The sequence below is a fragment of the Electrophorus electricus genome, chromosome 2 (genome assembly GCF_013358815.1).
Source record: "Electrophorus electricus isolate fEleEle1 chromosome 2, fEleEle1.pri, whole genome shotgun sequence".
NCBI lineage: Eukaryota > Metazoa > Chordata > Actinopteri > Gymnotiformes > Gymnotidae > Electrophorus > Electrophorus electricus.
Genome location: NC_049536.1, coordinates 32,988,334 through 33,013,080, shown reverse-complemented (window position 1 = coordinate 33,013,080; position 24,747 = coordinate 32,988,334). Strand labels below are relative to the sequence as shown.

General features: G+C 48.3%; 1 protein-coding gene across 9 annotated transcripts in view; it reads right to left on the bottom strand.

Annotated features, from left to right (window-relative positions):
• The window catches only part of zmp:0000001200 (dedicator of cytokinesis protein 9), a 59,030-nt gene that overhangs the window by 21,995 nt on the left and 12,288 nt on the right, over window positions 1–24,747 (bottom strand). For 5 of the 9 annotated variants that reach the window (XM_035520901.1, XM_035520910.1, XM_035520926.1 and 2 more), the window contains exons 1-12: window positions 20,073–20,246; window positions 11,726–11,842; window positions 7,544–7,633; window positions 6,961–7,043; window positions 6,208–6,277; window positions 4,199–4,294; window positions 3,793–3,927; window positions 1,443–1,617; window positions 978–1,030; window positions 658–732; window positions 360–500; window positions 36–239 (exon numbers count right to left, since the gene is read on the bottom strand). In XM_035520901.1, the coding sequence (XP_035376794.1) occupies window positions 36–239; window positions 360–500; window positions 658–732; window positions 978–1,030; window positions 1,443–1,617; window positions 3,793–3,927; window positions 4,199–4,294; window positions 6,208–6,277; window positions 6,961–7,043; window positions 7,544–7,633; window positions 11,726–11,842; window positions 20,073–20,246 (1,413 nt within the window). Of the gene's footprint in view, window positions 1–35; window positions 240–359; window positions 501–657; window positions 733–977; window positions 1,031–1,442; window positions 1,618–3,792; window positions 3,928–4,198; window positions 4,295–6,207; window positions 6,278–6,960; window positions 7,044–7,543; window positions 7,634–11,725; window positions 11,843–15,270; window positions 15,617–20,072; window positions 20,247–24,747 lie in introns of those variants that run through there. The other 4 variants (XM_035520932.1, XM_035520933.1, XM_035520934.1 and 1 more) reach the window with 2 other exon arrangements.

The following is a 24,747-nucleotide window of genomic DNA, read 5'->3' as shown; positions in this document are numbered from 1 at the left end:
GTGTATTCCTGCGTGCGGGATCCATGGATCTCCACCTGCTGCGGGTATTGCAGGGCGCTGTCTGGCAGACTGCAGGGGACATGCTGGCCAGTGTCCAGGGCTCCGTTGATGGTCTTCTCCCCAGAGACCTGCACCATGGCCCTCACTGATGGGTGGTTCAGGTCTACGTGGAAATCGGCAGAGACCTTCCGACAGCTCTGGGTATCGAACAGAGACAGCGTGATGAAGAACGGTTCCACCTGTCACACATGGGGAGGAAACAGAAAGAAAACACTGTTGGCTCCGAGCTCCATTAGCTGCCAATGACCCCACACACAGTAGTTAAATGGTATCGATTGAGGTAAGATGGCTTCGTGTACATTGGTGGTTGGTCCCTCCTCATTCTCTGCCACACAGCACTGCAGATTGAATGACAGGTCGTTGCACTTCACAAGAATCCGCTTGCCAAACTTCTCCTCCAGAGGTTTGACTTCAGGTTCGATGCCGGAGAAGTCCAGTTTCTGTGTGCCGACACAGAACGGGATCAGTGCGTCTTTGTCACTCATTCAGAACTACAGAACTTGGAGAACTTAAGCGAACGGCAGAGGAAGGCGCGAGGCCGGATCTGCCCGGCTGGCAGTCGTGGCCGGTCTGATCCGCTTGTCCGCGGAACCGTACCTGCGTGTCCGGGTCGAGAGTGAAGAGCTTTAGTCGAGTCTCATTTCTGATTTTGGACTCGATGTCTCGGGCGCTCTGAAAAGGATCATGTCAAATGGATCAACACACACAGGCGTGCCAGTCACACACAGTCTGCAAGTACGTTATGTCAAAAGTGCTACAGAAAAAGAGTCTTGATATAAAACTGTCAATATAACTTGCTCCTCTCTGCATTCAGTGACACTGTATTTAAATGGATTCAAAATCCCAGAACTCCAGACCACACGTCTGTGTAGTGCTGAAGGTCGCCTGCTCTGGGCGTTTAGGAAAACAGGACCTACCTGAAAGCCGTCCACGCTACCAGGAGAGTTGTCAGCTTTCCCCAGTTCGTCATCTGCAGAGCGGCCAAAAAAAAGGGCTCTAATGAACCTGGTCCCCATGGAGACCACAAGGAGGAAAACTGTAGCCAATTACAGATCAACTCTGTCAGAGATGATCTGTTGAGGGAGGACGGTAAGTGTTCAAGTACTGAAAACAAACCCCACACACACACACCCACCACAGAGATACACAAAGACCCAGAGTGGAGGCAGGAGGCCTGGGATATTTCACCAAACCAAGATATCTCACTACCCCTGGAGAGCACATTAATAAGGAAGCTGGATGAGTGTGTGTGTTAGCTGACTTGTTTTATTTTCTCAAGACGAGAACTGTAATGTCAAGAGATGTAGTTTTCCGGGTGGTCTCATAATGAGCACACCCACACCTACATCCACATGCACCCCCCCCGCCCCCCACACACACACCGTCATGTAGGTCTCCATTCCTCTTCTCCTGCATGGCGAGCTCAAAGCTGCTGCAAAGGATTTTGTTGAGCGTGCTGATCCACTCCTCCATCTCACTCTCGGAGTCAGCAGCCAGCAGGTATGCACTCTTATCTTGCATCTTCAGCTCGAATGCAAACCTGCGAACTTTAGTGTTCTACACACACACAAAGAGAGAGAGAGAGAGGAGTAAGATTTATGCCTTATTGAAGTGATAAATCTTCCATTAGAAATCCTACTCAGAGGTTCTTAGAAGTTCTCAGAAGTTCAGAGGTTGTTAAATGCTAACACTCTGAAGTGTGTCTTGTGAGGGTTGTTGTCTTTGTACTGGGTCTGAAGTCAGAGGCTTTTTCCAAACTGGCCGAGGAGAAAAGAGCGAATGGGAGCAGATTTCTTCAGAAGTGAATTTACATGGGAAACATCCGCACAGAGAGAGAAGCAGCTAGAGTAGTGTGTCCTGCTTCAGTATCCATTATTATCATTTATCCGTCTGTTAACACCACACACACCCACGACGACACACATGCACACAAAAACATGCATGCACACACACACAAACACACACACATGCGCACATGTTGGGCAGCCATAGGGCATGGCAATCCACCTTTAGGATCAGTGAACCGACTTGGTATATCAATGGATTTGCTCTGAGAGACTGAAGGAGACAGCTCTGAGACAGAAGGAGACATACATTATATCAGCACACTGGAGACAGGCCGAGCCAGTAGGTGAGAAGCAGGAACAGGTGAAAGGATTTCCATATGGAAGACAAAAACTCCACGTCCTGCCAAGATCACTGCTGGGCTTAAAAGGACGGGGACACATGTTGTTAAAGGGATGAGACAACACAACCTTGTGACATGTCTTTAGACAAGAGCCAGTGAAAGAAGAGCACTGCGAATCTCACGGCAACCCGTCCATGACACTTAGTAGAGCCTGGCTAGCTCATCTGCATGCAGCGTTGGCATTAAAACGCCCCATGCTTCCTAAGAGAGCCATTCATTCAGTTGGCCAGTAATGGAGCTTATAGCTCAGTGATTATTTTCACTTGGTTAATGGGCACGTTATCGGGATTCATAGCACCAAGGGGACTAGTCTCTGCTTTTGATGAGTAGACTGAAGTCATGCTTCCTGCCCAGAGGCGAACGCGGGGAGTCCGCGTCACACCGGGACGTTTCCCGGCCCACGGCGGGGCTGCGTTGGTTTGGCTGCGTATCGTTCTGGACAGCTTCCTCCAGGAGGACCCCGCCCCCGCTGCGGCGGTTGGGTAATCGCCCTCAGAGCCAGCACCGGGAGTGAGTCAGAGCACACGGTGAGAGGCCGCGCACGAGGCAGTCTGGCTCGGTAATTCCCTGCTTGGGCAAGGCTGGACCTGATTGGATTCCTGGAGCTCGCGGGACTTTTTTTTAAAATCACGTTTGGATGATGCTTTCCAGGGAACAGCCACAGGGTTAAAAGTCGTGCTTTAGGGTAGGCTGTCAGTGTAATCAGCCTACCTCACACTTCTTGGCTCAAGGCCAAGCTTTCTGGAGACTGGGACTCCGACTACGCTAATCACACAGACAGCCTGCGCCAGTGGTGGACAGGGGATGTGGTTTCAAAGCGGAGGACTAGACCTTATCGGTGTGCAGTCAAAAACACAAAGGCTCCAGAAGAATACAGGTAGCATAGAGGGGGGAAAAATTGCAAGACAGTAGAGCTCTGTGTGTGTGTGTGTGTGTGTGTGTGTGTGTGGAAGGGAGGGGCCAATGACTTGTCATTGATTCTGTACCCTCCCCCGAGGGAATAAAGGGGGAGCTGGAGTTATTGGAGTTACTGCTGGGGATTATCGTGACGAAAGAAAGAACAAACGAGTCCACGTACGAACAATGCGAGAGTTCAGGGAAGCTGCAAAAGAGAGTCGTTGAGCAATAAATGAGACAAAGCCAGGCAGATACGAGCTGATAGTGAAGCAGCAGATGTGATCCGGACGGGGTAAAACCATCCGGATGGTTCTGACATGACTGCTTCCATATGCCTGCTGCACGATTGCATTATTTTCCTTTGCTGGATGCTTTACGTGCAGCCGTGAGATTCATTACGCTTCTCCTTCCAGACTCAGTCTGCTCTAATGTTCACAGTGTCTTCGCTGAAGGGACAGATGTACACACGCACACGTATTTGCTCTCTCTGTTTGCTTTCTATTCGACCCAAGGGGTCAAGGCACAGAAGCCTAAAAGCTCATATCTAGAACATGTCTCTTTTACTTTCACCACTGCTGGATTTTGTGTGGTTTATGTATGTGTCCAGATTCACAGTTTTCTGGTGTATAACGCTGGACATGTAGTACCTGAACCACACCCATGCAAGAGTCCAGAAAGATGGTTCCTTTGGGCTCTTTGGAGATCTTTTCATCCTTGTAAAAGTTGAGGTTGTAGGAACCATCCCCCAGCTGTGTGAGGTGGAAATACCGCCGCTTGAAAGACTGAAACAGAAGAGAAATGAAACACTTTGCGTTACTACATTTACTTTGAACAGGAAAACTGATGCACGTAACAACGGTCTCTTTAGCTCTGGAAGAAGTGGAACTATGACATCTCTGTGACCTTTACTCAGCCGGTAGTGCTTGTTCCTTTAAGAGCAGGGCAGAACTGGTGCTCTAGGGTTAAGGAGCTTGATGTGTGTTTTCACGCCACACACTGAAGGTGTCCAGTCCGACTGTCTCATTGTAGGTGCAGCGTGTGGTGGTGTCTCACCCTCATGGTGACGCTGATAGCACTGTTCATGTTCCCTTTGTACAGCCAGCCTTGCCTGCTGATGCCTCCCTTCTGAGAGCCTAAGGAGGTTGTGTCCTGCACGCACGCACGCACACACACACACACACACACGGATAGAAAGGAAGAGCAGGCTTTGTGATGTGGCTCCAGTTCTCTGCCGTTTGATCCTGTGGCTAAAATAAACGTTGAAAAGAACAAGGAGTCATTGAGACGAGAGGCCCGCTGCCAAACTCATGTCCAGGAAAAACGCAGAAGAGCTGAAACCCAGATAAACTTAAACAAACCACTGTGCTGGATATGTGCAAGCAGGTCGAAGAGAGTCATCTTACAAAGAGCAGGGCCGCACTGACAGAACCCGCAGTAAATCTCATGGACACGGTAAACACACATCCGCGTCTCCGCTGCCTCAATTTTCTGGACGATGATAAACGAAAGCAGAAATACTTGTTAGGAGTCATTGCAACACTCCTGGAAATCTGACCAGTATTTTAACAGCATCGTGTAGGGCACTGAAGGTTGAGGAAACGCATTCCAAGGACTAGATCGACTGAGGTTCGAAAGGTTGGCATGATAGTAGCTTATTAAGGATGTTTTCTGTAGCCAGAGAGGCCAAACGCTTGCTCTGCTCTACCGTGGGCTGACAGAGCCAGCACGATAATGGAAGATTCACCCCCAGAAATGTGCTTACAGGCCACCCATAAAGTCTTGTCAAGACGAGATAAAGAAACATTTGTGAAATACTGGGAAACAGACGGACTCCCCTTTCGCTTCTGGTTGTAGCACTGAAGGGGAGTTTGTTTAGCGGGAAAAACCCCCTCTGACAGGCCACGGACCCAACACCAGCATTTTAAAACGGTGCCCGAGAAACTGTTGGAACAGGTTGGCCAACACCTTGGATATTTCACCATGTGCTGCACTATGAGGCAAAACCTCGAGGTGCTGCACATCTACTTCCAGTCATCAGATATGCACTCAAACACACGTTCAAACTCTCAGCCAACACGCATCTGTCAAAGCATGACCACACGCTTCCTGAACCTTGACCTTCCGCGGCACTGTTTCCGAGCAACAGCATCATAAACAGGCTATAGTGTTTCAAGTTTGCCAAAGTCATCTGGTACTAAATGCGAGATATTACAGAGGGTCATTATAATCAGATCCACACTGTTGGCTGTAAGATAAAGGATGTGTATAGGAGATAACCCTGTGCTAACTGATCTGAGTCCTGCACACAGGAAAACCTACAGAAACAACACAGCTGCTTTTAGCAGAGAACAAACGCTGCTTGGTTGTGAAGACTAACCTCTACGGTGTGGGTGTAGGTCAAAAAGTCAGGTTTGAACACTGACTTTTATGACGTTTACCACGTCATACTTCAGAATGTCTGTTATTAGCTGTGATTTTTTTTAAAAACAACAAAAAAAAACAATTTAACTCCAACCTACTCTCAACACATTGTGCAAACTCACTTCTCCAGCTCAATCAGCCAACCACTGTAACAGACAACCAACAAAAGAATAACCCTTTATCATCAGAGACATTGTGTAATAGCAGAACTCTGACTGGGAGCCCTAATTAAGGTACTGAAGGAAGCCTAGGTTAAGTCGCACAGTCCCAGAAGGCCAGTGGGTGGGATGGAGGTGGGCAGGGACCCTCTCGACAGGCTGTGAGGCACCTGTCTCTGTCCAGCCAACCTCAGCTGCTGGACTGTGAACGGGGGAAATACGATCCACTGGCGAAGCGGAGGGGATAACTAGCAGAGGGGAGCGATATCGTAACTAGTGAATAGCTCTCTCCGAGTTACGAATTCTGGCCTGTCTGGGACCCAGTTTTACTTTCCAAACCCTTCTATGGAGACTAAAAAGATAAAAAAGAAGAATACATCTGGACAGAGCGCCCCGGCAACACATCCGTAATGTAAATGACGGCAGCGGGCTACAGAGTCCTCTGATCTGCTCTCTTCATCAGGGACAGTCTGATCCACTCACCTCGTCTTTATCCACATCTTCGTCCACCTCGAACACGTGAACCGCCAGCTTATCGGGTCTGGACACTTTACTGGTTAACACAGATTGCAAAGCAGGTTACAGTGTTGGCACAGGAAACACACAAGCATGGCTATCTTAACCAGACCATTTCAAAAATCTCAGGACATCTCTCTCCTCTCAGAAAGAACAGTAGGGTGCGTTGGTCTGTGGCGGACTACACAGAGCTGACTGGCTTCTCACAGTAACTGATGGTTTAGTTTATCTCTTGTGCGGTCCGCCTGTGTGTTTTAATGTCACTGTCCATCTACTGCTCAGGCTTTAATGATGAAAACTCCCCCGGGAGCAACTCGGAGGGTTGAGGGGTTTATGTGGTTCCCTTCTACTGCTGCACTCCACTGCTGTCACTGTGTCGCTGCAGGAAAGATGAACTCTTACATTGTTCCACTCACTCCATTGTTACTGGAGGTCTGTACAAAATGCACATTTCCTGCTCTGTATCACACCACCAACTTTCCAAGAGCTGGTGTGTTTTTATACCCCACCCCCACCCCCTGCACACACACACACACACACCCCGCACGCACGCACGCATACACGCACATGCACGCACACACACACACACTGAGTGCCACTAGGTTAAATCCATAGCTGTACACAGTCATTGTGGTACCTGTTGTAACTTGTCTGAGGTGCAGGGAGCCTAAGCCAGGCTATGGAGACTAGAACAACAGAAAAATGAACCCATCATCTTACTTGGGAAGCTGGCGGAAGTCACCAGAATAATCTTCATACTTGTAGTTGACGAGGTGCCAGTCTGATTTATAGGTCTTGATACACTAGGACAAAAAGGCCATCATGACTTAAAGACAAAACGTGAGCACAAAATGCAGCACAATGCACACATGGCTGTTCATGGGAGGGAAGTGCAATATACACACACACGTTTTACTATTTTTAGTGAGAGTTTCATCCAAAGTCACGGATGAGATAAAAACCTCTACAAGAGAATTGTTCATGTAGAGAATCCTTTGCTCCTGGTCCAATCTGATCACTCAGGAAAAGGGAGACAGATGAAAAGATTTTATTTTATTTTTTTTAAAGATGATGTTTCACTGTTTGGTCTCAAACTCAGGATTAAAACAGCTAGAAAACAGAGAGTGTAGTAACAGTGCAGTAACAGCACAGTGAGATCACAGTGAGAGCGCAGTAACAGCACAGTGAGAGTGCAGTAACAGCACAGTGGGAGCGCAGTGGGAGCGCAGTGAGACCACAGTGAGAGCGCAGTGGGAGTAAGGGGGGTGCAGGGGCATGTCTGGAAAGCCTGTGGGACTCTCACCTCCTGCACGAACAGACTGTGGGCTTCTCTCAGGGCGCTTTCTGCCACAGACGAGTACAGAGTGCGGATGTGCCGGCGCACCACGCAGATCTGTGGGAGAGAACAGGGGGTTAAGGAAGGGCTTTCTCACCTTGCCCCAGACCCACCTCACAAACACACGGCCTTTAAAACTGAAAAAAACACCCTCACTCAAATACCTCATCAGCGAGCCAACAAAGAGCCTTTATGGTCAGACATTTCTCCACGGTATGGAGATGAGTCTATATTTGCTTTCATTTGACATATAGGATTTAGCATTTCTGTTTAAGCAATGTGCGGTAGTGAGCAATGGAAAACTGGGCGACCTCAGGCTACACAAAAACAGCCCTTATAATCCAGATGCTCAAGCTTTCTTAAACTATGCTTTAAATATTGTTCCTGTCTATGGCCACTCCCAGGTCTGCCTGGGGTCAGAGCACCAGGCAAGGGGTGTGTGTGTGTGTGTGTGTGTGAGAGAGAGAAGAAGGGGGGCTCTCTGCATTGTTCAGCCTCAGCATGAGAAACACACACCATCTCTGGAGAGCAGTCATCTGGAAGCAGCTACGGTTTTGATACATTATTGAAAAATACAAAAAGAGACATTCAAAACAGTGCGCTGAAACTACTGCTACTTCCTATGGCAAAGCCCCTGGGGGTTTTCTGAGGGAATCATGCTACATACAGTATTATATACGGGAGTTCGGGTTTGTATGACAATGTCAAACACTGAGACTGCGTTAAACAATGTCGAATCTATTTACACACTTCCTCTAGAGAGTCCAAGAAACAAAAATACCAATTAATAGCCACTTTCCTTCAAATTCCCCTGCTGGGAGTTTTCGTCTCAAAAAACCCCCCACAACACTGTAGCTGATGTGTGGTTGCGTGGGTGCGCGTGTGTGGTGAGAGCCAGCTGCAGAGACAGCGATCTGCTCAGCGCTCAGCCCCGCTTGTGCCAGGTAAACAAATCGTGCAGGACGAACTTAGCCAAACATTGCCACAGCAGAAAGACGCTTTCCTGATTTGCATCCTCTGCAAACTTCCCACAGGAAGCAGCCGCTTCGCTGTCATCCTTTCGCGAAACACTTCAAGTACCCCAAGTGACGCAGGATTCCAGGATTCAGGAGTTGTGACTGCCCAATTTGTGGAAAACTGCTGCGAGGTGGGGCAAAATTCCCACTCCTGCGTTGTCTTTCTCTCCCGCTTTCGGCAGCGTCTGTGCCAACACGTCTGCTTTTTCCGAGGCAGACTTCACATCAGTGCACCACAGACACTGACGAGATTGTTTTTCTTGGTATCTGAAACCCCCAAATTGGAGTAATGGATTTGGTGACACGCCCCGGTTTTCCCGAGAGAGCCAGCTGCAGAAAATGTAAGGAATCATCAACAATGCCAGGTGGGACAAAACCATATATGTACATTTGAGAGATATCACGAGGGGTTCGGAAGAAGGATAAGAGGGACTCCTGAAACCTTCCCTTCCCATGGGTCATTCATTATAAATCTTGCAGACCTTAGGGAGAGGAGCGCAAGAGGAAGATGGAGACGGCGCGATACAATCAAGGACACAGCAACGGGACCCCCGCTAATGAGTTCACGGTGTTTTTGAGAGGCATTCCACAAGTCCCCTTCCAAGCTGCACACAATACCCCACCAAGCTCCGCCTGTTCCTCTCCGTAGACTCAACTTCCTGCGAGAGAGACGGAAATCAGTTTATGGGGGCGGTTGGGGGGGGGGGGGGGGGCAGTGTCCAGGAAGGCAGGGAACCGTGGAGTCACTCAGCGAAGGAGTGAAAACACAGCTGGAATGTGGCTCTGTGCAGGGAGGATCCGCCAGGGTTCCATCAGTCCCAGCCTCTCTGCTCACACCCTGCCTTGCACAATACACGAGCCCAGACCCTCGACGTGCACACAAAACGTACACGACATGCGCAGAGGGTGGGGGGGGGGGGGAGAACCCCCAATACTGAATACAACAACAATACAACACTCCCTGACTCCTAACGTTTGAACGGATTGGAAGTCATGAGCTTTTGTTTGTGAGTGAATGAGAGAGAGAGCAAGAGAGAGAGAGAGAGAGAGAAGGAGGGAGGGAGAGACAGATTGCGGGTTCTGAACACAGGTGTGGGGCTGACATGTCAGGGTCATGGCAGCAGACCCTTCACTGGCTACGTCAACATCCAGCAGAGCCCCTGCTGAGCTGCGACGCCAAAACCCTCCGGAGGAACCCTGGCCGACTCTCTGAGACCACGGGGAGGCTACTAGCATAGACACGCCGGGGGTCAGGCTGGCCTAGCTGGAGCCATACAGGAAAGGCAGCAGCTAATGGTTACTTAATAAGATAAATATGTTTCATTTCATATGGGGGCCTTGAAGAGAAGCAGAGAGAGTGAGAGAAAGAAGCTAAGACCTGTGATAATAGTCTAAGTCTGACAGCCACTAGGATTATATGTATACAAATTTAGACAGTACCATCAGTGGCAGATGGATCAGGAAAATCCTGTCGTCCACCCGCTAGTGCCCATAGCAGCAGCTCACACACACCGCGACCACATGCACCCTGATCCACAGCTGCCGTTCCACACACTACTGGCCCCACAGCCACAACAGGGCAAACAGATGCAGTGTACAGTGACAGAGCTCCCTGTCCGACTGTGTTACGAGCTCGTGTGTGAGGAGTGTGTGAGTATCACCTGTCGCTCTGATCACACTGCCGCTTTGCGATCATGTTTCTTGGGATGAGGACAGAGAGAGAGAGAGAGACAGGGAGAAAGAGAGCAAGATATATGGACGCAGTCAAGGTTGTCGTCCTGTCACTGAGCTCCCAGACAGCTGTTTGACCTTCACAGATGCATGCTGCCTCAGTCATCCTCTACTGGCCTCTCTCTCTCTCTCTCTCTCTCTCACACACACACACACACACACACACACACACACACACACACACACACACACACACACACACACACACACACACACACACACCACAATTATGGTGCAATTTTCACAATTCGTAACTATGGGTCTGTGTGGCTTGAAGCGGCGCACACAGAAAGCGCCGCACACAGAAAGGGGCGTGGCTTTTGCTGTCAGTCAGCAGAAAGAGTGCTCCGCATGGACACCAAGATTACAGAGCCTGGCAGGGAGATGGGAAAAGCATCCCGCTGCTGACATCACAGCATAACAGGTGGGGAGAGGGAGACACAGAGGGCTCAGACACCCCTCCGTCTCTGTGGGGGTGTGGAGAAGCTTTTGGAGGTCGGCTCCATAGCGCGTCAAAAACACCAATCAGGGGTCTCACTCTGCTAGCAGCGTCTTCCATGAAAGCACATCACTTCCCTTGCGCGTGCGCGCGCACGCACACACACACACACACACACACACACACACACAAATTCCAACAAAACATTTGTCAAACAATTTAAATTGAACTTAATTAAATTAGCATTAATTATTGCTTGTGACATTGCTTGCATGAGTCTGTGTGTGTGAGTTCTATGAGAATGAAGCATGTTAAAATTGCCAGGCCACCACACCTTTACAGACAACCACGGCAATCACACACTTGTCATATATCCATCCTCCGAACACTCATCTAACCATGTTCTGTGGCTTCGGGTTGGCTGGGTTGCCTCCCCCCCCCCCCAACACTCTCTCCGCCAGCATGAATTGAACCGCCCCGGGGCTGCAGTCTGCAACCCGAGCCCGGTGGGGACAGCACAGCAGTTAATCTCTGCCCCCTTCTCAGGGTTACGGCCGCAGTGCACGGTACACTTTTGACGCAGCGGTAATGTTCCGAACCTCGACCTTGCGATTGTAACGATGCTCGCGGACAGTCGGCAGGGCATAGACAAAGCCGACTGCAGATGTAACGGGACGAGGCCCAGTTAGGCTCGGGGGAGAGGGGGATGCTTGTCTGAATGCAGGGAGACGGCCCTGAGGATCTGGCAACGAGGAGCGGAATGCTGAACCCTTGACCTTTCCTTTGACCGAGAGGCGATGCAATGCTCGAAAGTCTTGTGACACCTGTGGCACATGGAAGATGGGCCAGGCAGGGCTGCAGCAAACATTAACCTTTATTGGTCACAATACAAGCAGTCTGTGCCAACTGCCATGCAGTTAAACTGTGTGTGGGTCAAAAGACAGGGTTGCCAAGTATTCCCACCTGAAAATCCTCTAGAGGGAACTGCAGCATGTCCCGGAGCGCATCGCTGAGGATCTGAGTCTTCCTCTGGACCAGCACGCTCTCGTAGTCGAGTGGCTCGATCATGCGTGGCTTCACCTGCAAACACACACACACACACACACACACACACACACACATTCAGCATTTAAAACAAGGCAGATACAGTCCACAGATACGCAGATACTGCCAAAACACCTTTGTGACAAAGCCTAGTGTGAAAAACGAGGTTGTGTGAAGTCTTCAAATCACTCTTTAGGTTTCCAGGGGTTGACGACATTATCACTGTGCACTTCTGGATGACTGTGGATATTTCCCAAGGCCTACTCGGCCAGAGCGTCATGAGTGTGGGTAGGAAGACAGAACAGAGAGGGAGGAGTCCTAGAGAATTCCTAGGAGAGCAGTCAGAAAGGGTCCAGTGATGGCTGGATGGATGGATGGATGGATGGATGGATGGATCTGAGAGAGCGTTTCAGCTGAGCACTGAGTAACACGTGATTTGTTTCCTTTGCTGCTGATTCACCTGAAACATGACCTGGCCATGCAGGATTCTTCAACATAGGGATTCTCTTCAACATGGGAGGATTTTACGCTTTCCTGTAGAGTGAGGCCACTCTGATCCTTGTTCAGCCTGCTGTATTTCCAGGTTTGACTAGTGTGACCCCCCCCCTCCCCTGGCGGGGCTCCTCGTGCGCGCCAGTGGATCCCTGCAGATGATCCAGAATGTCGCAGCATGGCAGATCCTCAACGCTCCTCTGCTTTCCCATCATCGCGCTTCTCCGTTCACTTCACCGGCTTCCCATCTTCCTATAGCAACTCATCTCCTTGAAAAGTGCCTTAAAGAAACCTTATCAGTCCCTTTAAAGAAGATTGTACACTTGCACTTTTATTTGTCTCGTTTATTAATTGCAGTGGTATTTTATAGCACTGTGTTGTAGCTGACATTATAGGTTTCAGCACTGACACTTGGTTAAGGGTATTTGTGAACTCGTTAGCCTGGATGAGAGCATCTGCTGAATGCCGTAAATGTTAAGAGGTTGTCTGGGACGGCAAAACCTCCTCAGCACCAGAGAGATTGCGTATCCAGAGCCGTTCCATAGCTTCTAAACCTCCTGAGATGCGAATGTGGAAATATTTGCTTTAAAGGACCAGGCGCAGCAGGAGAGCGAGAGGACGCAACACGTGTAGTGATTTATTGTGGAGGAGCAGATCACTCCATTCTAACACAACATGACAGAGCAAAGTAAGCATGAGAGTCAGCCAAGGTATAGGGATGACAGCAGACAAGGGGTGTGTCCATGTGAGAGAGAGACAATTAGAGAAAGATGGGGGAATGGGGGAGTTTGACTGCAGCTCTCTCAGGAGAGTGAGACAGCTTCACATCTGGAGCTAATATTAGCTGGGTGTCAAAGAATGGCTGTGCTAATCACTGCTAACAGACACATGGAGCAGAAGGGGGTGAGAAACACACGCCATCCTGACATCATACTAGTCCTCTACCTCAAGACCAGGACACAGAAATAAAGGAAAGATAATATACAGATACAAGCAAAACTCACACATGCACATTCTTCCTGCACACACACATTTCATTCTTGTGCACAATAGTCATTATTCATTGGACACAGACATGCACACATACATGTCTATACAATGAATCTCATGTGCGCACGCACGCACGCACGCGCCTCAGACTGATGAGGGGCTGAGACGATAACAGGGCAGGCTGAACAAGCACAGTGTACGCGCGGACAACCATCTCCATGTGCGCTGTGGTTTAATCATAAGCTCACGGAAGCTGTCCAGAGTCAACAGTGATGACAGTCATACGACCGAGGTAATAACGCTACGACTAATGCCATTTCTTTAACTAGCGTAGAGGCCACCTCACCCACGACAGGACAGATCAGACCACAGCCACGCCTGCGTCCCAGTCGCAGATCAGAGGACGGTGTCCTGTTAGAGCTCCTCTGGGTGGTTTTCCAGAGCTCTAGGTAGTCGAGGCTGGTGTCTGGTTACCTGACAGAGCCCACACCTTTAATCAGGCCCAGAGGCCACAACAGCCAGAGATGTTTGGACAGTTGCTTTCACAAAGATATCAAATGGAATCACTGTGGCTAAGCCATAATTCAGTCATTTCTGTGGAATGCGAATGGTGCGCTGTGTGGTGCTGTCCACTGGGTGTGGGTTTGGGTGTGTGTTTGTGTATGTGCACTTCACTCCCTCTATGATGATGCTTACCATATGCTTGTGTCAGGGGACTCATGTCCCCAAGCAAACACTCAATTCCTTAAATCACTGTATCAACAGAGTAAAACACACACACACACACACACACACACACACACACACACACACACACACACACACACAGCGCTATGGGGACTAGAAGAGGTTCTACAAACAAATAAATGAGGCTGAAATGGCTCGTACACCCCCCCCCCCAGAGCACCTGTTCCCCTTAAGTTCACTGCCTCAGATGATTGCTATGATCTGCAATAAAAGAATATTAACATTTTGCTCATGTCGAAAACTCGCACTCATCTTGAATGTTTGAGCATGCGTTCATTCTCCCACATTCCCGAAGGCTTTCGCGTAGAATGGGGGAGGGGGGTAGCGTAGGGGTGAGCTCCGTCCAGTCAAGGTGGTGCGGGCGGGGCCGCTCTACTGCTGCTGTCACGGCCCATAACAGCTGGTGTGGTTAGCAAAGCAGATGTTTATTTATGGTCTGACACATACAACCCCTCAGTCTCTCTCATCCACACACACACACACACACTCATAGTGCTATGTGGACTAGAAGAGTTTCTACAAACAAATAAATGAGGCTGAAGTGGCCCACACACACACACACACACACACACACACACCCTCCTCTCCTCCTCAGAAGGGTCAAAATGGAATAGCTTACCATATCCTGCCAAGGGAGAGACAAATGAAGCTATTTCATTTTTTCTTACCGCAGTCCTTTTCTCTAATCATCTCTACAAAACATCCTACAGCTCTGCGTACAGCCAAGGGCTCCCCTCTTCCCATCTCCCCTACGCTCTTCCCCAAAGCACTCCAGTCTCTGGTTTATGTTCCTTGTGTCCCCACACTTCTCCTCTCCTCTTGTTCTTTATGTCTTTACTGTGTAAAAAGCTTTGCTCACCTTTACTGTCTGAGTAACAAATGCAGTAATGCAAGTCAGGACGGTGACAGTTGGCTGCTCTCATAAAAATCCAACCTCAAAGCTTCAACACCTCAGTTTTCAACCTCAAACTTGTCACGTCACTGATTTAGGAAACAAATCCAAAAATCACACCTACACTCACTTACACGTCCCTACCTTAAACCAAAAACAACATAAAAAGTCAGTCATTTTAGGAATGTCAAATGTAAGTCCTAAACAGAAGCTTTGATTTATCACGGCTAATCTCCAGAAATGTTTAACTAGCCATTTCCTCAACATATCTCAGGCCACTTGTTACAGACGCACACTTTGTGCCTCTAAGCTCCTTCGGGGCACATACGTGTATGAGACTCACCGCTGTCTGGGCCGAGCTGCTGCCCTGTTCTGTCTCGGTCACGGGTTGGGTTTTAAACTGCTGCGGAGACTCTATCACCATCTTGGGTCCTCTGACCGTCCTGCCCTGCATGCTTCCAGCAGATCTCACCCAATTCCCAGTCCCAGAAACACAGGAAAAGCCTTTCCAGTCTCTTCAGGTTACACTCCGACGCGAGTGCTGGCAGTGGGTCTCTCCTCGGTAGACTCCAGGCTCACGACAGGCAGTCAGCATGTCCAGCAGAGGTCAACGTTCAGTACAGAAATGCACCAGAACTGTGCAGTTCTAGTCTTCACTGTCCAACATGGGCATACACACATACACACTCTCTCTCCCCGACTGGAGACAGAGGGCCCCTCCCACACTCAGCTGTACTGCACAGGGGAGTTATTCTACACACACACCCTCCTCCCCCCGGAGTCACTTGAGCCAATGGTATCTACCTGCACACTATAGACAAATGTCCTCACAGACGGAGAGACAAAGAGAGATATTCCATTGTAGAGACGCATTCTGACTTAAGTTTAAGAAAACAACCAACCAACAACAATAAAAAAAGACAATGCAAGCATGTGTGCGCACGTGAGCGAGAAGAGAAAACTAAAATGTACTGGAGAGTGAAAGTCATATCAGAAACATTCCTGTGACTTAAACCTTAAATCCACTGACAATTTACTGCTGGAGATTTAATCTGCTAGAGAACCTGTCTGACTGCCCAAAACCCATCAGCACCAGATTATGTGAGGGCACATTATAGATTCAGATCCATCTGCACGCACGCACGCGCACACACACACACACACACAAACAAAGCACCCACACACCCACCCACACCCCTAATTGAGCATGTAGCCTTCTGAGAGCCTAGGAAAAATCCCCATACAAAAGCGCTGCCAAAACTGCACGCGCATTAATCAAAACTCACAGCACACACACACACACAGCTAGAGAGATCTCTCCACCCTCCACCATCATGGCTTTTACAAACAATAGTAACTTTTTAACAAACATTGTTTAGTCATTTTAGAGAATCTCCATTTCAGAAGGAAATCGTGGGTGGAATTTCATTGACGAAAGTGGAGACAAAATGGAAGTTGGATAAAGAAGCATGCCACCCTGGCGGGCACTTCGGCTGGCACGGAGGTGCTCTCTGCTGCTACTCATACCTGTTGCTCCGGAAATACCAGACTGGCACACTAAAGTTTCTCCCCTCATTTGTGATAGTGTATTTGTCCATCTTTAGGAGAACAGTGGGGCGAACAAGAGGCCACACGTAGGATTGTGGGCCATGTAGTGTCTCAGGTGCTGTGGTCCAAGGTGAAGCCTAGAGTCTATGGCGATTTACTTGCTGTTGTTAAATAAAGGGACTTGGTGCAGTAATGAACAGAGAATGCGTGTGTGCGTTTCCTGTATGTACACATGCCTCTAGGATGACTGCATGGCATGGTGGGATTATTCCCCTCTCCTAACTGTGGCTTGTTTATGCATCTGCTGGACAGGCATTCCACACACACACACACCTCAGAGACTACCGACTGTGGAGACCCCAAAAGGGCCGTGTGTGTGTGTGTGTGTGTGTGTGTGAGCTTTATCTTTTACACTGTAGTGTCCAAGTTAAACAAGAGGAGGAGGAACGAGTCATCTCAGCTGCCATCACCTGCTTCTTAGAAACCGTCAGTTCACACCCACACACACTTACGCCCCCCCCATGACACACACACATACACACACACACACTTACGCCCCCCATGACACACACACCCACACACACACTTACGCCCCCCATGACACACACACCCACACACACTTACGCCCCCCATGACACACACACACCCACACACACTTACGCCCCCCATGACACACACACACCCATACACACACACACACACACACATACACACACACCCACACACACTTACGCCCCCCATGACACACACACACACCACACACACACAAACACAAACTTCTCTCTCCCTCATTTTCACTCATTAACACACAAACACACACACACACACACTTACTGCTGTGTTTGAGGGTGTTCTGTAAATAACAATGACTTCGCTTACAGGAATATTTCTTTCTTTGCATATGAGAATAAAACAAAATTTGTTGAGTCAGCCTTCACATCAGCTGTTCATCATAATATACCTTATATGCACTTATATTATAATGGTGGACATTTTGAACTGTGTATGAAATGCATAAGAAGGAGGCATCTTAATATTAATTTACAACCTAATTTTGAACAAATTATTCACTCATATGTTTCATCCCCAGTATAGATTAGTATACTTACTAAATTATACTAAATTATAGTATAAATTATATAAAGTATACTAAAGTATACTAAATTTATACTAAATTATTCTCATCTGATTTTGGTCAAGAAACATTTAGCCTCCAGAAACACACTTTTAGAATCATTTTCAAAAGTGTGTAGATTTGATCTGAGAATTAGAAATGTTTTATTTCTTTGTTTTCTTAACTAAATGTTTATTTTGTATAGTTGAGTTGTGTATACATTACATATCTTTTTGTTTAAGTAGTAGTTATATTGTTTCTAATATTTACAGTAATCATGTCTGAAGGCAGGTAGTGGTAATTCATATTCATTATTAATGGTTATCGTGTACATTGTATTACAAGACTCCACTGTAGAGTTCAGATTTCAGGACTCCCTGGCAACAGAAAAACAACGTACAGATGATTTAGACCCAGCTGAAGGTACACTGGGAACTTCAAAGCTGATGATCCATTCAAATATAATGTACTGAAAAGAGAACAGACAGGTGTCGACTCTTTGAACCTCTGCTTCTACAATCTATACAGTTCAGTACTCTATGGTATATACAGTTCAGTACTGTAGGGTATATACAGCTCAGTACTCTAGGGTATATACAGCTCAGTACTCTGTCATATACACAGTTTAGTAACACAAGCAGAGACTGATACTGTGGTTTGTGGATTTTAGAAACAGTATGATAATAGCTATACCCTCCCTGTAGGAACAGTGAAAACAGAAGGGCGTAATCTGCAATTATGTATAAACACACACACACACACACACACACACACACACCTTATACTAGTTTTCCCAGAATCAGAAGCAACATCACTGTAATTTTCACTAAAAGCTCCTTAGTGTCAGCATTAGAAACACACACACACACACTTTTCTGTTCTATCAACTATGATGACCTCTGTTATCAGCAGGAATTCAGTTCAGTTCTCAGTGACTGTGCTGCTGTATTTGTGGCTAATGGGAAAGGAAAGCAGATGTGTGTGTGTTACCCTTGCAAGTTATCAATCACTCTTGTACTGCGTGGGCGTGTGTGCGTGTGTGTGCGTGCGCGCTGTATGAAAGCATTCAGAAACCAGGCCATTTAAACAGACACCTACATCATCTCTGGGAATGCAGCAGAGACAACACCAAAACAACACCAACAACAATATGGGCGAGATGCTGAACATGGCAAAATTTTGCAGCATGTACTTGCAGACTTCAGGAAGTGCACACGTGGTCCCTTTTACAATCCTGCGCTCAGTAGGCCGTGATATCCAGCAGTGTGGAACCAGGTCGTAATATTTGAGTGCTCTCTTCCTCATGCAGCACCGCAGCATGGGCGTCCAGAAGTCTGTACCTTCAACCTTCACCCCTTCGACGGGGCACTGTATACCTTTTCAAAGCTCTGGAATTGTTTGAGAGAGTGTTCAGTAAATCATTCGCTCTGCAATCTTCTCAGAACTCTGCAAACGTCTCAGAATCTCAGCGCTTAACGCCGGCAGACAGAACACATACATCAACTAATGCAAACAGTTCAAAATGCAACTAATTCATAATGCAAAAACAAACAAACTCATTCATAATGCAACTAACTCAAAAGCTGAAGCTTAGCCTGGCTTTATCTCAGTGCCCAGATGTCATGACCAGCAGGGGGTGTTTTGCAATCTGCAAGGTGAAGACTGATCTCGTGAACAACATGACTACAGCCCCAATCCCCCCCGCACACACACACACACACACACACACACACACACACACACACACACTGATACACACACACATTTATTCTACCATGGGCAGTTGGGTTGTTTGGGAGCTAAAGTACAGGTGAAGCTGGGTGGATGTTTTCTGCCCGTTAATGTTCATCTATTGATTCACTGATCCATTCTTCGAGTGTGAGGAGAACGCGGGCACTCAGATATGCCCTGTGAACAGAGCTGCTGCCCTCTGGCCTATTAACACAGCTCCCTGCACATGGGAAACTCAGCAGGTGGCACAGAAATCACAAGGGCTGCATAGTTGTTCTGGAGCTGTGTTGATATTAGCACATCAGATCCTGACACAATTGCTCGGTCAGAGAGACAGGTGATTTCTCCCTCCCAGTCTGTGTGTGTGTGTGTCTGTCTCTTAAACCTTTCATGTAAAGCTGAGAGGCAAAAGGAGGTAAATGTGCAACCCAGGCAGTCTCTCTCTCTCTCTCTCTCACAAAAAAAGGAAACCAAGCAGATCTTTGGTCCTGTCCTCCAGTACAGCAGGCTGAGTACTGTAGTGATATTCAGGTGTAATACATTGTCTCAAATACAAATGATCTGTACACACAGTATACGCCTTGATCAGCCAGACCGACAGAAAGCAGCTGAGCTCTCCGAGAAACAGGACAACACAAAGCCCTACAGGATGCAAAGAAATGGACATGAACTCCAAAAAACTTGGCAGCACACATGTACAGCTGCCGCGCATGCACGCATGCGCACACCCACACACACCCACACACACACACCTTCAGAGCAGTCCTGAGGGGCCTCGCACTGGACCTCCTCCGCCCAGGGCAGGCTGCCTCCAACTTCACCGGCCTGATATGCTCAGCTGCACTGCTGCTCCTAAAGTACCCATAATCCCCACGGAGGGCGGAGCACAAGCCATGGAGAAGCATCGTGCTGGCAGTACAGCCCATGGCTCTGGAGGTGCATCACTCCACGGAGACGCCCGTGTTCCGGTTTCTCTTGGCCTCCATAGAAAAGAGCTGAGCCACAGTGCGACTGAGGCAGCGTGGCTCGGCCAACGTGCTGTGACAGCAGCTCACTGATGCACTGGCAGCATGTGGGTGGGGGATGAATCTCTGTGTGTGTGTGTGTGTGAGTGAGAGAGAGTGAGAGAGATACAGTGCTAATACAGAGACAAAGGAGAGAGAGAGAGAGAGAGAGAGTGTAGAGGAGAAATGCTGTCTCACTGAGCGCAGTAAGTGGGTTTTTGTCAGGCAGAGACAGGCAAGTGTGTGTGTGTGTGTGTGTGTGTGTGTGTGTGTGTGTGTGTGTGTGTGTGTGTGTGTGTGTGTGTGTGTGTGTATAACAGTCCTGCAACACCAGAGCCAGAATACTTCCTACTTTTTTGTGCGGATTTTTTGTCTTCATCCACATCCATGAACAATAGTTCTGTAACTGCTATAAATACCAGTCAGTACCAAAACATTCAGCTGTCTTCGGGTGAAACACTTTTCTGCACACAAACTGTAGTGTGTTTCAAAACTGCACGTCCATTAGACTCTAATGATTCCCCCCCTCTCAACTGCCACAGTACAATCAACATTCTGCTGTGGGACACTTCCACAACCGCAGTTAAACACAGGAGAGAAGTAAGTAAGTGAGTGTGTGTATGTGTATGTGAGAGAGATGGGAGGGCCTCAGTCCAGGCTCACGTGGTGTAGCGTCTCATGTGGTGTGGTGTGTAGATAGTGGAGTGTGCAGGTTGCTGATGGCTCTCTCACATTTACAAACAACATAACATGATACAAATGAAGCCTTTAATGTCAATTAGTCTCACACAAACACACAGTGTGTGAAGCCACATTATAACATAAAAAACTCATTGAGCTCTTAGTTTTATACAGAATACTACATTCAAAACTAGGGAGTAAAATAAGTGTTGTTATTATATGAAGACAGACTTTGAAATAGTTCAAATTCCAGATGTGGGCTACTCGCGTGTCTACAGCCATCTACTGATGGTGGACAGGATGAAATTATCCACCGAAGAGGGAAATGGGACCAAACCATCAAAAACAAGATGAGAACAGGACATCTGAAAGTCTAGACTGTATTTGAAGTCATACGGTATAAAAGTTTGAAGTTTAATATGAGTGTACTAGAGAAGGCACTGAACTATCACACACACAGACACAAAGTAATTTCCCTCTCAGTTAGGCCCAGTGTACAGGAGAGACTGAGCCAATGAGAGGTGAAAGAGCACTGGAACAGGCGGTGTGTTCAGAACACCGAGGTCACCAAGGTCACTGCCCTCTGAGGTCACGGGTTCGATTCTCAGGGAGCAGGACGGTACTGAAATGGTCACTGTAAGAAAAAGCTTCAGTCAAATGCTAAGACTTATAGATGTAAAGTCATAACAACATCACTGCATTACACAATGAAATGGTGACTGTGCTAGTGTAACTTTAAAAGGCCATTTCTATTGTTCTATTGTGTCATTCAGGCTCCTCCAGTGCTGTGCGGTCTGAATGTGCCACAAGGCCACAGTAGAATGACTGAAATAAGTGTATCCACAGGCATAGAGAAACAGGTTGATTATCATCCGTCTGGCGTGTCAGCCACACCGAACCGCTATAAAATCACTCACAGATCATTACTGATGGATGTTTACAGTACAAGCACAATAATAAAAAAAGATGCCACCCACCAGAAAGTGTCCCAACACGCGCGCGCACACACACACACACACACACGCTCTCGTTCATACCCTCGAGACTGTGTACTGCTCGTTCAGGCTCGAACATGCCTGAGAACCCCTTCGGACACGAGCTAATACAGTGTGCATGTGAACGTGTGTGACCCACACAAAGCGGTCTCTGTGAGCGAGCTAACTCATGTCCCCCGCTCAACACACACACTCACTGTGGTTTCCGGAGGTGTTCAAAGCCACGTGAGAGTCTTGAAGTGCTGTTGCTGTAGTAGTCTTGCTCCTCCGCCCCTCACACGCTCTCGCCCCTCTGTGTAAGTGCTGATGGGGAAGTCATGACCTTTTTTTTTTTTTGTCTTTACCCCCTGACCTGTGGAAAATCTACACCCACCCACCCCGTAAAGGCACTTCCAGAGCACATGTCCCCGCCCCTAACCGCCAACAGTCAATCACAGCCTCCGAGCCAGAATCTGAGCCTGCCCGTGCAACACTGATGACCTTGTACTGGCTACATATGTGTCATTCAACCTTGGAAACACACACACATGCACCTGTGGATTCACACCCACTCACTCACTCACTCGGACACCAACCTTCAGATTATTAATGACTAGTAAGATGGAGAGGAAGGCAGTGTTGTGGTGTTCCGCGTCCCTGTCCTGTCCTGAGGAAGCCCTGAGCTGGTGCATGCAAGTGGGTCAGGGCAGGAGGTAAGAAAGACGACAGAGTTCCTCTGTGGTTCAGCTGGATGACAGAGCGTTCAGAGAGGAAGGGCCAATCCAAATCACAGCTCCCTCCTGCTGGGCTTCGGTGTACACACACGCACGCACATGAACAAGCGCACGCATGTGCATGATATGAATTGGCCATCAAGAGATGTGAGCGCATCTGTGTGCACGCGCATGTGTAAGTGTGTGTGAGAGAGAGAGAGAGAGAGAGAATGTGAAAAACAGGAAGAAAACCACATATGCCTTTCAGGCCCTGCTGAGTCACTGAAGTGGGGTGTGTGTGTGTGTGTGTGTGTGTAGGGGGGGGGGGGTGTCCTCTACTCTGCATGCAAGCTTATGATTACCATGCTGTCCTACTCCAAACATTTGAGGACACAGGTATGCATGGTCAAACGCAGGGGATGGTGAAGAGAACCTCAGAGATGTTTGATGGAATCGGAGGTACCTGCTGATCACAGCATCTGCAGCAGAAGTTCAGCTCCTCCAGAATTCCAAGCTGACTTATCTTTAAGGGTTTTGGTCATCAGTAACTACTGACATGGAGACACTGAGGATGTTCCTGAACTAAACGTTCAGTCCAAACACATCTGCATTTAATGTCGTTTTTGTAATATTAATACACTTCTTATCATCTTTTTTCCATTTAGAACCATAATTGTCCTACTTATGTTTGTTAAGAACATGGGACAAAATAGTTTTTTAAACATAAATAATAAACAAAACATTTGTATTATTTTATTATTGTCAATAAATCTGACAGATCTACATGATATCACTCTGTACAACAGTTGGTGTTAAAGGGCCAAGTCACTAATGACCCCAAGTATGTTCAGATTGCATGGCAGACTGCCCAGGCATTGTAACTGAGGGCAGAGCTGAGTTAAGAACACCACAGCAGTGTTGTTTCATCAGACATAAAGAGGAGCAGACCCCTTCATGCTCCCGCACTCCACTGGAACGCTTAATTTCAACAGGGCCCTAGGGCTCCTACCTGAATCCTCAATCCATACAAGAGCTTTTCCACCTCTTAGTGGGATCTGTGAAAGCAGGTGTGTTCTGATCGAGAGGCGTCCAGCCTGATGCTAATGATTCACTGATACACCGTGAGAGTCAGTACTGCCCAGAGTCAGCAGTCAGGGCACAACTACTGAAACAGGGGAGACAGACAAGAAAAACCTGGGCGGCCCTTTTCACTGCTTTTGCTAACTATGGGCATATGCAATATGTATATGTGTGTGTGTGTGTGTGTGTGCTGAGAAAACACCACAAAAACAAATACCAGAAAGGGGTGGTTTAAAGTTTGCCACTATGATGACAGGAAGACAGGGTTTGAAAAACACACAATCTGTGTGCGTGTGTGTGCGCATGTGTGTGTGTTTCCAACTGATCAAAGAAACCAAGGTCATGACACCAGAGTGTCCGGTTAAATAGAGCTGAACGAGAGGAAGTGGCCTAAGCACACATGCCTTCTCCCTAAGAGAGGGGAGAGAGGTGGGGGGGGGGGGGGGGGCGAGAGGGGTGAGGGGGGCCCCCGGAGTCTCTATTGGGGGAGAAGAAGATATTGTGGATCTTTAGCCTTCATTAAGAAGGAAGCAACTGCTTCCTAACTGGATGGACTGAACCACAGCACCAACACACACACTGACCCTACCCCCCCCCCACTGACCCCATCCCCCCACACCCCCCCATCACACACACACACACACACACCATCCCCCCCCCACACACACACACTGACCCCATCCCCCCCAGACACACACACACACACACACTGACCCCATCCCCCCACACACACACACCCCATCCCCCCCCACACACACTGACCCTACCTCCCCCCCCACTGACCCCATCCCCCATCTCACACACACACACACACACACCATCCCCCCCCACACACACACACACTGACCCCATCCCCCCCACACACACACTGACCCCATCCCCCCCCCACACACTGACCCCATCCCCCCCCCACACACACACACACTGACTCCATCCCGCCCCGCCCCACCCCCCCACATACACACTGACTCCACC